At 43.6% G+C, this 14,030-nt stretch overlaps 1 protein-coding gene across 6 annotated transcripts in view; it reads left to right on the top strand.

The window, feature by feature from the left end:
* LOC118311261 (adhesion G protein-coupled receptor L2-like) overlaps nt 1-14,030 on the top strand; it is a 122,460-nt gene that overhangs the window by 64,518 nt on the left and 43,912 nt on the right. For all 6 annotated transcript variants that reach the window (XM_035634982.2, XM_035634979.2, XM_035634986.2 and 3 more), the window contains one exon: nt 12,853-13,066. In XM_035634982.2, coding sequence (XP_035490875.1) covers nt 12,853-13,066 — 214 coding nt within the window. The remainder of the gene's footprint in view (nt 1-12,852; nt 13,067-14,030) is intronic.

Raw genomic sequence — 14,030 nt, 5'->3', positions numbered from 1 at the left:
CACAAAGATGATAAATCAGGGATTGATAGGCGTGTTCACCTGCTCCTGCTGCGCCTTAAGGCTTAGGAAAGAAAAGAGCATTGAATTAATTTTCTAATGAGCGATTACAGTCTCCATGCACTGCACATGTGCATAATAATGCATGAAATTATGGAAGCCGAAACGAGGGAAGCTTGACAAGCGCACTTGCTTGTAGCTAGGGACAGCTAGTCAACCGTCAGAGACAATAGTCCGCTGCCAAGTGGACAGTAAATTACAAAATTAAGGCAATGTCAGATCCTCTATGGTACAGAATGTTACTCTGAGATCAGATGTAAGCAGGGATATCACTTACACTTTGGTATCGACCTAATAGGTCTATTTCTGGCTTTGTCAAGTCGAGCACTGCTCGCCTTGCTTGGCCCGACGACACGCCGCAGTCGGATACCTCGCTGAGGCGTAGGAGATTCAAATAGACTGTTTTAGTTTTGAACAAGCGTTTGTCTTGTCGATGAACAGTCACGGCTAGCACAGCCATCAGTGACAAATATATAGCATTTGTATTGGGACCGCTCAATAATAAAAGCCAGCCCATCTATCACCAGTTTAGCACATTTAATGGTAAGCAGCCGCTTGAAGAGATGTTGGTTTGCATCAGCATCTCATAACGCGAGTGTTACACTAAGTGCCAAGATACAATTAAAAACAGTAACGCTGGATTACATGCATGCATCATTTTCTGTGAATCCCTTGTGCGTAGGAAGGTAAATTTTGATCCAGCGCTGTAATGGCGGACCCACGCCACTGACAATGAATTGCAATAAAGTACCCGCTTGATTTAAGGACACTGAATGAATATTTCAGGAAAGAATGCCAACTATAAAAAGTATGGAAAATTGGGTTTGATTTCATGAGCAACATAACTGTTTAAGAATTATAATGTCAATACCTTAAATTAGTATAAAGCGGAGAAAACATCACACTGACATGTTTCTCACTTCTGCATATATTCTCTTCCTTGTTCTCATTATTTTTTTACTCCATTTCTTCCGCATACATGTGCCATTATATAACATATCTATAAGAGTATGCTCCTGCTAGAATAAACTAGGTCATGCAGGTATCAGGTTTGTTTTAGATGTCTCAGACCGCCCAGTCTGCAAATATGAAAGGAGATGACCAGATTCAAAGGCAGCGTCCACAAAGGCAGGGCAAGTGCACAGGCACATACCTGCTGTGAGTGAACGAGAGCTGTTATCTGAGTCTTTAAAGTAAAGAGAGACAGATTTAAGGGGTATTATATCGTGCAGTCAATGTCAACACTTTCAGTGGGCTGTTGTGTTGAAATGCCAAAAGGATCGCAGGCACCTCGGTCTTCATATCTTAATATTGCACAAAAGGGGAATGTAAGAGATTAAGTGGTTTTCATTTGATACTTGTGTCACATCTGCAGAGAAGGGCATCAGAATAAAGAGGCCATGTTTGTTTAGGTCCCACCTAGTGTTCCAACATGGGCAGAGTGTGTGAATAAAAGACATTAATATGCTTTTTTTATTTTTATTTTATTGTAGACACAAGAATCATGCATGAGGAAATGCAAAAAAAGCTGCAATAGATTCCAGTTTCTCTCTAACGGGGATGTGTTTTTTTTTAAATTGTGAAATATTCCATGCTAGAACATACCAGCATGCCTGCGTTTCACCCCAAAGAGGTTGAAAAGGTTAACAATACGTCTCAGCAGAACATTTGTCTCAAGAAATGCCATACACTGTGCTGATGGAAGACCCTCCCTTGTGCCACACTGGTATTTCCAGTCCTGGGGTTGACTGAATGGGGGAAGCTATTGTGCTCTAACTCCTCTCTGGCCCTGGGCCCATACACATCCAGTCTGTCATACATTGATATGCTTGGCTTGCCATTTTATAATTCATATTGAATGCTGCCAGTCCATGGCAGGGAGATCATGAATTATCAGCTAAACCATGGGAGATTCACAGATGACTGGTCAAACTGTGTGGTGAGAACAAGCACAAAGGAAGGAAAAACATCTGATACGTCAGTCTTGCATGGAATTTCTGCCGAACTGGAAGTATGTCGACAAATAAGGCAGTGGCTCATCATCTGGATTGAATAGACTTTCCTACAGATTGGGGAGCCATATGGAGATAGACAAACCATTTTGTTTGTCCATTTTTTATTTTTACCCCCCCCCCCCCCCCCCCACAGTTAGCGTGCAGCCTTTCAGCTTCTTTACAATGCACCAGATATATTTATGTATGTCGTTGTGCAACAATATGCTCCTCTAATAATAACTGAGGACCTGGAAAGTTTTGAATCATAGGAGAACATGAAATTGAAATGAGCCACTCGCATGAATCTCTAGGATCAGTCTTTTACTCAGAGGAAATGAAATACAATATCACTCTCGATAGGGTCATCCTAGATTTATTGCAATAGCGATTTCCTGAGTGCATTTTTTGGTAAAGCAAAAGCAGCATGAAATGTTTCCATCCAACTTCAGAACAAACCTCTTTCCCTTCAGGAGCGAGGCTTGCGCCTTAGTGAGTGTTTGGGTGTGATTGTAAAAGTCGCTGTTCTATGTCCAGCTGATGAACAATCACTTAATTTTACGCGCTGGGAGCATTCTGACAGTTTGATTTCATTTGTTAAGCATGCTTTAAATCTCACTCGCCCGCAGCATCTCAGAGTCACTCAATTCACACCCCTTATGGTAACAAGTTGTATAAACATTGGACCAGATGCCTACCTCACTCTTTCCTTTCTTAAATGCTGTCTGCACTTGTTATTTTTCCTCCAGGCAGCCTAATTCAAATAATAGATGAGTCCGGCTCCCAACCACAGAGTAGTTTGCCCCGGAATCTAAACTTTTGGATTTGCTTGGTGTAACTCACGGCTTCACAGGAGGGTTCAGCTGTCATAACAAAGTAATGCATTTAATCTTGAGAGGAAGCAGGAGGGTTTCAAATAAATTCAAGTCTACACTTTAGAGAGATGTAGATTCCCCCCCCCCCCTTTCCTTGTGTGAGGGGAGGTGTGCGCCAACAATATAAATCTGGTTTGGAACAGAGATAGAAAGTATTTACGGGGTCAACAAGACCTGTTAAATTTAAGTGTGGTTCGGCGTTCACCCAGTGCTTTTAAATTGGCCTGGGGGCATGCCAAAGCTAATCTAATTTGACCAAAAAGCACAAAAGCTAAACACACATACAAAAACGTATGATACGTATAATACGCACCTTGATTTCCACCACATTGCTCTTTATAAATACCTGCAGCAACAGCAAGGCCAGCCTTTGAAGATACAAATGTTTATGACTTACTGACAAATACAGTCAGTTGAATTCTGTGTGACTGAGCAAATTTACATGATTGGTTGGCTGGTCAAGTGTCAGCGATTTCCCATTGGCCGTTACTCTTTTAAATCAAATTGGTGCAAACTGTTTCTATTATGTCACCAATGGTGCGTGTACTGGCAGTGTTACCAACTTTGCACCTTTGTCTCTAGATTTTTCCAACTTTTCAGACCCCCTTTAAAAAAAATGCACTAGTGACAAATCAGGCAACTTTTTCGACAAAACGTTCCTACCCTCCGTAGAAGAGAAGGATCACCAGTATTGCCAGCCAAGCACGAAGTTGGGCTTTCCCTCCACAGGCACACTTCTTCAGGCCTCTCATTCTGCTGACCACACGGCAGCTGACATGCAAATGTATGAGCTTCTCACTTTCTCTCTGAACAGTTTCTGAACATTCATAATAGCCGAAATCCCAGCCCAGTCACTCTCTTGGATTCATGTGTGTGGCGATTTTGTCGTCGTGGTTATAGAAAATCTGGATTGTAGCAGTGCAGAGCTGCAGCGTGGAAATGGCGTGAAGGCGACCGGTACGGTTTACACATAGCCTACAAGAAATTTTTCATTTTATGCTATTTCCCCAATTCATACAACAGAAACAGAAAAACATGTCAAATATAAAAGCTTTATGGGGCGTTTGGTTGTATCAATATAATGCATATGTGAGCTAAGCGTGTAGGGGAGGAAGTAAACAGATGAAAGGGCTGAAACCAGGTATAGCGCAAATTTGGTTTTGAAGTCATGTACATGCTAATTAGTGCATGCGTCTTATAGCGACTTTCGGAGCCAGCGTCACTGCAGCTAATTTCCAATGAAAGTAGTTTACAGGGCTTCCACAACAGGTTTCCCATGCTATTTTCTCTAATTATGACATATATTTTTAAGCATCTTTTTGATACAGCGAGCTCGATTTTTGGAGACACATCATGTGTGTCAAAAACATAAAGGCCATTTGTTGAAAAAGTCCCCTGTTGTGGAAATTGTTCAAAAATGATGCGTTCTTCTTCGCTCCTTATCAGAATTTTTTTTGGTGCTGGTTTTCATTTACACCATAAAGGCAGGTGTAACTAATTCTGACAGTGGCCAATGGATGGCAATCAATAAAAAACATTATGATGCATTCAGAAAATGGGCTTTTGCGCGTTCTGTGTACGCACAGATGTGTCAATTCTAAAGGCTGGAGAAGGAAACAGACGGGGAGGGACTGACATGTCATGACATACTTTGGAAGAGACTGGTTCCATTTTGTTTTGTCGAACCAACGGTTTCTTGTTCATTTCACTCACTTTTGCCTGGCTAGTGGTCATACAAGGTAAAAATCGGTGTAATGACGTGTGTTGGAATCTCTTTCTCTCTGTGCCTGCAGCCTACCTCTATAACTACAGGCAATGAATGCAGGTCTGTTGCATTCACTGTATTAGTAATCTCCTCAGGCCGAGAGTCTGTGCCATAGAGCATGACCGCACATTTTTTTGTGAAGGAATTAAATGTCACCTCGGGGTGGGTCATCTGCAAACAAAAGGCCACCAGCCGATTTGCAGGTATAAACAGTCTAAGATAAGGAAGCCCTCTGCTGCCATGCAGGAAATTGAATAACTATGCAGAAAGAAGAAAGTCGTTATATAGCGAAGCACAAAGAGCGCTTTTGTTTGTCGTACACTGTCGGCATCGCCCCCCCCCTTTCACCATATTTGCCAACTGAGAATGTGAGGCACAATGGTCTCGTCGATGATTAGGGGAAGGAAACTGTCCGTCACCAACATCTCCCCATCCGTGTATCTCTTATCAGCACTCCACCGTTTTCTGCTCGCATTGACCGGAATGCTGGTGGAAGGGAATGGGGCAAGGTCATCACACTCAAGTCAATCACAGTGGTCAGTGCTCCAGAGACATCAGCGGGTTACTGCTAAGGAATGTGCCTGGATGTATTATTTCACTGACTTTCCTGGTAAATCTGTTCTGAATGAAATCTATGTGAATGAAATGAGAAGCAATATATTTGTTTGATTTGGGGACTCTCAACGGACCACTGCAACATGCAAGGCGAGGTCACGTGTTCCATGCCAAAGGCATTTGTAGGCTGTTTTTCTGTAGCTTTGCAAGTGCGTCCACCCCGAAGTGCATGTCAACTGTGCTTGAAAAAAAATTGGAAAATCCCAGCAAAGTTTGGTAAGTTACTTCATTCACCTTCGTACAGTTTTGACAAATTGAGATTAAACCAAATCAACAAATTTCAAACAAACTACAGAAACCACATGAAGACTCTTAGAAAGTGAAGTAAGTTCCATTCAATTTAATGGCCACTTAATCAGATTTTTGAAGGATCCCCTCAAAATAAATAATTAATCATACCCATTTTTCATTCCACCATCGTTGTTCGGTAAAAAACTCAAAAGTAAATGACACAGGAGGACACAGGCAGCAGTAGTCACAGTAGTCAATGCTCAGTCCTGTCATGCGACTTTTTCCTTGCAGGTTTTAAGCAATATATGGAGAGGCTTCCCTGTATGCATGTAACCTTTATTTTCTTGAAAAGAAATTGCGTTGACTTGATGTAATAGTCAAATCATGGTGCAACTGCATGAATTCTGGAAAGTGGGCTGCAGCAGGACAAACATTGTTTGCAGGAGTTCATGTGTCCTTATCCACCTTATTTGCATAAAACACCACCGCAACTGTATCACGCCATTCACTTCGGCACAAGTGGATTTGTTCAGAGATACGAAAGCACCAAAATGGATTTGTGTCCCGTGAAAGTGGTATCACCATTGTGTCAGAGGTCGCCACTGGCCTTGCCTGAAGATAAACCCCCCTTTATCAGAATTGTCTATTTATTATCGCCTCGAAGCCCTGATCTCTGTCCATAGTCATCCTCATAGTCTCTGGCTCATTATTCATGTAATCCATGATCCAGCTGCAGCGTTTCCTGACACCCTGTCTATGTGTCATGGAGTGTAAGCCTGGGCTGAGCTCTGTTTGGGCAGGGTTGGGTGGAGGAGATGCATGGGTTGATTGCCCCAGCAAACAAGAACAGAGACACAGGCATCTTGTGATGGGAGACACACCCACATCCTCCTCCTCCTCATTCTCCTCTTCATCATTCCCTTCTTTTCTTCTTCATCCCCACCCTCAGGGAGGCACCTGACTTATTCTGAGGCGTTTTCTTGAGCGGAAAATCGAGATGGGGTCTCAGAGCAGGGGTAAAATATGGGCTTTAGGGGTAGTTAAGCATCACTCAGGGTAGATCAAACCCGTGAAACGATGCCCCTGCTCCTCTTGAGAGGGTTTCCTCTAACACACCTCTTTCTGCCTGTTTCATCAACTCCCCTGCAACAATATGTTTTATATTGAACAAGCAATGAACTAATTCTGTCAAGATGGCAGTCTCCCGGGAGCATATATGTTCTTTTCATCTTCCAATCCAACGTTTTTTTTTTGGTTTCAAATGTTTAGCCTCTGTGACAGTTATTTGTCTCTTCATGAAACGGTTGTTTTCTAAGTAGACTATACAAGGTGTCGAATTATACTTTGCTTTCATCCGAGTGATGTGTCCAAGGACCAAACAAAAGGAAGAAATTTCATCGAGTAATGTCTCTTCAACTGAATTATTCCTGTCATGACTTATAAAGCACCCACCGGCTTTGCATCTAGAGGATTATATGTATTAGTAATGTAATGATGCTCCCCTCTTTCCATGCCGGCTTCCTTTGATGTGTGTGCCCACAGGGTCAAGGATCATCCAACCGATCAACGGAGGATAAAATCTCGATTCTTGTGGCCAAATTAAAACACGGTCATTACAGCCTCAGCTTTCTGATTTCTTTCCTTCAGTTCTCTCTCCCGTGGGAGTAATTCTTCATCTGCAGTATTCTGCAGCTGAGCTGGTTGATCTGGAGAGTTAGAATAAGCCATGGTGTTGACTGTGCATCAGAACTGGGCCAAAGCTTGAAAAAAAAAATTGTGCATTGAGAAATTCCAGACAATGATTTCTGTGACATCAAAACAGGATGTCACACCTTCTTTCTAAAGGGTATGTATGAAAGAACCAATGTAACAATGGGTTATTACTTTCACACAGAAGTAAAGAAAGAAATCTGCCGTCCCATTCCTAGACGACGACAACTAGGAATTTTTGAAATGACAAGTGGCCAGCAAAAGATACGCTAAAACAAAACATCACGCTGGGCTGAAATACTCAGTTTCAAGCTGTTTTTTTTTTTAACAATCCCAAATAAGTAACAAGCAGCTTGTAACAGCGTATTTAATATTCCCATGAAGGCTGCATGTTTGATTTAATGCTAAAAGGCTGAGGCTAAAGTCAAAAAGTCAGCATCCTCACCAGCAGAGGAGCCCATGTTTTAATAAGCTCTTTAAACATTTGCTGCAGTTTGCGATTTTTTTTACCACACTCCAAACTACTCAAACGGTATCACTCTTATAAGTTCAAGCCGAGCGGCCACATTGATTTTCCCTTTAAATTCATCCCGCTTAATTCAAAGAGAAAACATTACATGCCTGCATCTGGCATGATAAGATCTCACTTCCTCTCACTGGACCCACCTGAGGAATGAGGAAGCAGCAACGGGGTCTATCACGCTCCGTCTCAGCAATGTGAAAAATTCTTCCCCCTACAACCCTTTCAACAAGACATGCTTCAACCTGCCACGTGTGATCCTCTCCTCCTTTATTTAAATGAAATAAAAGGGAGATGAATTAGAGAAAAGGTCCCAGGCCATGAATACAAATGGTGGATTTGGAATTTGAGGTGGCAATGAATTCATGCATCACCAGAGAGCGAAAAGGGATATGACTCAGAGCGCTTTGTCTAACCACAAATGGACTCGGCCCTATATTGCCAGTTTCTATTTTAGCCTCCTTATATCGGAATCAAGAGTCTCTGATAGCAGTTGTCTGGGAAAGGCGGGTGTAGCCCCGGGGTTTGTGGTCATATCAGACACTGTCTTTAGAAACAATTCCCAGCAAGGTAGACCAGAGCACAGACTAAAGTGTCATGGGAAATGGTGCCATATGTCCAACTAGATTTCCAGTGTTTCGCCGCTTGTCGACAGTTGAAATGAAATATGAGCCGTTGTGGCACAGTGAAGAGCTCTCGGGTCTTGTCTGTATTTGAATAGCAGGTGTTATTTTGTGAATCCCAAATCTCCTTTCTCATCTCCCACCTTGCACGTGTGTGTCTCACGTCTGATGGGCGGCTGTGTGCACGAGTCGCACATTTTAGGGCAACATGCAGCACTGACTGACATTTTTGGGGATGTGAAAATGTGAATTGTGTGTGTGCTGTGAATTAGCCCAGTTCAGTTTGTCAGTGTGCGGACATATTCACGGACAGTGAATTGTGCTTTAGTTTATTTCACACATACAGTAACAAGTTTACCACAATGATCTCTTGAATACAATTTTTAAGCCCTTTTTTCCCCTTCAGCAATCATTCATCATGTTTCATTGAGCAGATTAACATTGCAGTTAATAACAAAGAGACTGGGAAAAAAAGCGGCAGATCATTTATGAAGTTGTTTTGTTTGCGAAGAATTCAAATATGTTTTTCAGCTTTTTTTCCAATTCATGAATTCCCATTGAAAATCTTTACTCCACCAGAGCATAGCATGCGATATGACCACCCTTTCACACCGGATGTTGGATTATGGAGGCATCCCCCGCTGTTGGAGGAAAAGCTTGACTCTAAGATCGTCTCTTTCTTCCAAAGATGTTGGCTACCAGTAATATAAGGAATAAAATAACATCAAAAGACAAACAATCTTGAAGTGCTCCTGCTGTGACCACGGTTGGGGCACTCTTATTTGACTAAAGGCTACACCCTCCTTTATGCTGCAGAGAAAGCGTCCCTGTCAAACTCAAGCCCAGAACAATGGGGGCCAGCCTTGGGCAAACAGGGACATTTGCATGCAGCTGTTTGCCGTTTCCAGAACCACAAAGGCCAATCAAAGGAACCTTAATGGAGGATGACAAGCGTCAACCAACGCCTTTGCTCTCTGTCTGTTCGAGCCCTCACCACTCCGTCTACCCTCCAAAAATGGCCCAGTTTTTTTTTTTTTGTAATACTGATCAAACATTCCTCTATTTTTTTCTTCTTTTTCCCACCATCTTATGCCCTTTGGAGTTTTTTAAAGGTTAAAGGTTGGTCACGAATGTGCTCTCGGGAACTAACACAGACCAGCAGAGATTAAACCTGAACATATGTGTGCTGGTCTGGCACAGACACCAAATGGCAATATATCTCGACACAAAACCTCCATTATCTGTTGTTTCATCTCCAGGGTTTTTAAAAAGGCACCTAGTGTAACTCTGTGGATGTTTTCAGATGTGCCCATCTGAGCCACAGTGCCACTTCCAATTTCAAGGGTGTTGATAGAAAACAAAATATGTATTATGAGGGGTTGGCGCGGGGGGGGGGGGGGGGGGGGGGGGGGGGTAGTTGGGAGTAATTTAAAGGCTGTCAACGGGAGAAGAGGAAAAACTCCCAGAATGCAACATATTGAGAAGTAGACCCATCCTTTGCTTTGCTCTCTTGAGCTCAATAGACGGCTTAGCAGGCAGGTCAGGGGGAGGAATCTGAAAAGCTACTTTCCTCGCAGTCACTCACTGACCAGAATACGTGATAAGGCTGCGTGTCAACAAGGCCAGGAATAGGGATCACAGCCAATTATGGCAAAGTCAAAGCGGTTTCCATGGGAATTTGACTAAATGCTCACCATAACGCATTAATCAATCCCCTCAATGATTGTGTAATTTTAATGTTAATCTGATGTTCAGATACCGAGAGCAGGCCATTTTCTCTCTGTCTTTTTTTAAACACACAGGGATCATTTTGTGGATTCCTTTTTTTTCTCCTGCAGTTTTCTCAACACTGCTTTCCCCGCCGCTGGTGCCCCTCTGTCGCAGTCTCCGACTGCTGCAAAGTTGAGCAGTCAAACAAAGCACAGAACGTGAGATGAAAAGCTTTTCATATTTCCTTAAGCCACAGACATTTGTGCACACAAACAAATCATCCCCTCTTTTCCAAAATCTCACAAAACTTGTTTAAACCCAGAAACTCAACACCTACACCCAGAAAACCTTTGTTGTCACAAGGTGTTTCCCTCTTAGCGGTGCTTCAATCCTAAAATCTAAAAACCAAATCCAGTTAAGTCGACCAAAAATGCATTCCCTTTGAATGTCCTCCTCCTCCTACAGAGCGAAAGAAAATCATTTATACGTATTTGAGGTTTTTTTCAGACAGATTTGACATTACTTGCACAATTACAAGAGGACAATACCGTCATTAATGAGACAGACTGTATGCAGTTGGGAGAACAAGCAATTTGTTCTTTAGGGCCGCCAGTACAGTCTAGATACTCCCCCTAATTGATGCAGTGTTAGCCTATGACCAGAGAGATCTATACAGGGGAGGGAGGAGGAGGCGGGCAAGGCACAAGTCTAATCAATCGCTCGGTCTGTGTTGACAGCAGCATGCCATCATGCCATAGCGCGCTGATAGATGGGCACAGTGGACAGCCAGGGGAAAGGAGGTTATGAAGGCAGATGGTGTGTCTGCGAGGGTGTTTTTTTTGTCGAGCGGCGGTCTCTCCGCTCAGAATCTTAAAACTCCATGAAATGCATTCTTTCTGTCTGCTCTCTGTAGCTGCCGTGATAAACCCGTCACTCCTTCCATGAGGAATGGCAGGCGGAACAATCATTAGTCTTCGCAGTAAAGCCGGCGACTTCACTCTGTGTTTTATCATCCGCCACCCTGGACAGGTTTTCTGAAAGGTTTGGGTAATTGTACGGGTTATTGGAATAGATGGAGTGACCCCACAGCCCTCCACTTATGGTTCAGCCACACTGACGTCTCCTAATGAGGTGATAAACAGTCCAGCTAAGCAGAATCTACTGGCCATTAGATAGATCATGGTATTATAATGAAATGTCTTGTGGCCGAGTGCCAGAGAATTTATACCATTAGCTTCATATTTTGTTATACTGCCACCAGCACTAGCGTGTGCAGAAGTTCCTCCTAATATACGATGACTTCAACAATGAATTCCAACATTGTATCTTTCACAGATGTCTGTGTGTGTGTGTGTGTGTGTGTGTGTGTGTGTGTGTGTGTGTGTGTGTGTGTGTGTGTGTGTGTGTGTGTGTGTGTGTGTGTGTGTGTGTGTGTGTGTGTGTGTGTGTGTGTGTGTGTGTGTGTCTGTGTCTGTGTGTGTGTGCGCGCATGCTTTTTGTTTCACGTAGTGACGTGCAGACTGACATAGAATATCATTATACGTGAGCCAGCCACAGCAGGCTGGAATGACTAGCAGACATGTGGGCCGGGGGTTTCAGGGTAGGAATTTCAAGCCGGAATCGCTTCGGGTCTGAGCAGTTCAAACAATGCTAATTGCAAAAGGCCCTGACTGTCAAAAGTGTGAGCATAATCAGAGGGAGGGGGCAGAGTGAACCCGGGGTGGTAAGTGTTAGTACATGACAATGCCCGGCCGCCGATTGGAGCATGGAAAAGGTAGCGGGCTGAAAGGACGGCTAATTAGGAGAGAGCAGTGCAGAAAATACAAATGGCTGCTGCCCCCTCAGGGACCCACTATTGCTGCAAACAATGGCGCTTATTGACAGGTCACGCGGCGCTCGGCTTGCACTTCCAAAATGGAACACATTTGCATGTCGTACTTAGATTTTAACTAATTGTTTTCTCAGACTTTCAGAGAGCTACTCTTTAACCTCACATAATGGATTTCTCTGTCCGTCTTTCTCTTTCTTTAATAGCTTTTTTCTTTCTTTCATCGAATCTCCATATCCATCAGTGACCAGACATTTTATAGCTAAGGGGTCAGATTTGTGTGAAATAAGTGATTTTCCCCCTAAAGTAGTGCTATTTGGCCGCGCTCCCATCTGCTGCGTTCCGTGTATAGATTTTTCCCCCGTGTGGACTCCAGACTGTCCCCTCTTCGATCGCCGACACTGTAAAATAGATTATATTACTCTCCGGTTCTGCCAGGATTCTTTTTTTTCTTCTTCTCTATCGTACTTTGCAGAGAAAGTAAAGCAAAAGAAGCCAATGGAAGGGCGTGAATGACTGTAAAACAAAGTGTCCTCCGTCCACGTAGGTTTGGCCCTGCAGGCAATGTTCTCTAGGTGGAGGCCTTCCTGATGCTCTGAAGCTTTTGTATTTGCTCAAGAATTTATGAGGTTACCACTGGTCTCCAGTGACTTACGATCTGATGTCTCCGCCAACATCCAAGACCACAGAGAGATGGAGAGATGAATTGTTTCGTCTTGCCCCATTCCTTTATCGTGTGTAATGGCCCGTCTGTTTAAAACTGTGGTAAACATTGGACTGCTGTTGCCTATTTGCTTTGTGCCAGTGGATTTTTACTGCATGATGTGTGGCCTTATTGTACTGAAGCAGTGATCCTTTAAACTCATTAAATTTTTTTTTTTCATTTGTGTGCTAAAAGTTTTTCCTCCGTCTCTGTTTATATTTTAGGCTTCAGCCGCGCAGCCTTGCCTTTCGGGCTGGTCAGGAGGGAGCTCTCATGTGAGGGATACGCAATTGATCTCCGCTGCCCGGGGAGTGATGTCATCATGATCGAAACGGCCAACTACGGCCGGACTGACGACAAGATCTGTGACGCTGACCCATTTCAGATGGAGAACGTCAACTGCTACCTTCCCGACGCCTACAAGATTATATCACAAAGGTAAAGCGCTGAGGAGAGGAGGAATCTTATTTCAAAAACATAACCAGGAGCTGAACAGGAAAAAGTATGCAACTAACATTTCCATAAATATTTAAATTATCACCATGGTCTGGCATCCACCCACACGCCGGACATTAATCAACATTTCACACCTTTTGATAAAAAAAAAAAAAAAGGCTAGTCTTTCATTGACTAGATTATGTAGGTGGCACTTTGAAATTCAGAAAAACTAGGGCACAGATTAATTCTTGACAGGCAGGCATTGACATCCGTGTGGCAGAGCTCCCTTCACACCAGCTGCGCCTTGTTGCCACTGTTTGAGTCATAATCAGCGTAGCTCAGAGACACGAGTCACATGCACATCCCGCCTAATTCCCTATCTGGAATATTGGGCTTACTTTGTTCAAACACTTGTACTGCAATTGAAGTGGCTGTGCCGCAGGTAGTGAGCAGTGGCCATCATCGTGCCTTTCATGCTGGTTACCATCTCACAGGATGCTGCTGCCTCGCTGTCAAACGGCAGCACGGCAACACTCCGGCTCGAGTGCTGCTCGCCCCTAGAGGGGTGTGTTTTTTTTGAAGGGCACTGGATGACCCAACCAGCACAGTTCATCTTCCAATGCACTGCTCTGTCCTAACCCGCCCCCACCCTGTAGGCTTACTTCTGAACACCATCATCCACCATCTTACACCTCCGGTGTTTTCCCACCTTTACTCACTTCTTTACTGCCACGATGAGGTGCAGCACCGCAGAATAGCTCACAAATAGCTCGAGTCCTGCTGTCTTTCCAAATTTACAGCTGAGTCCCGGTACGCTCATACAGTAACGCGCTGCTGACTGTGTCCGTGTCTTTCGGTTTTACTGCAACCTGCTACATTGAGCACCGCATCTGTTGACAAGTCAGACTCTCTCTCACTGGAGCCGCACTTCAAACTTATCTCCACAGCAGATTCCCTGGAGGCA

Source organism: Scophthalmus maximus, chromosome 5 (genome assembly GCF_022379125.1).
Source record: "Scophthalmus maximus strain ysfricsl-2021 chromosome 5, ASM2237912v1, whole genome shotgun sequence".
Lineage (NCBI taxonomy): Eukaryota > Metazoa > Chordata > Actinopteri > Pleuronectiformes > Scophthalmidae > Scophthalmus > Scophthalmus maximus.
Note: the sequence above shows the minus strand (reverse complement) of the source record. Positions and strands in the feature narration are given on the sequence as shown.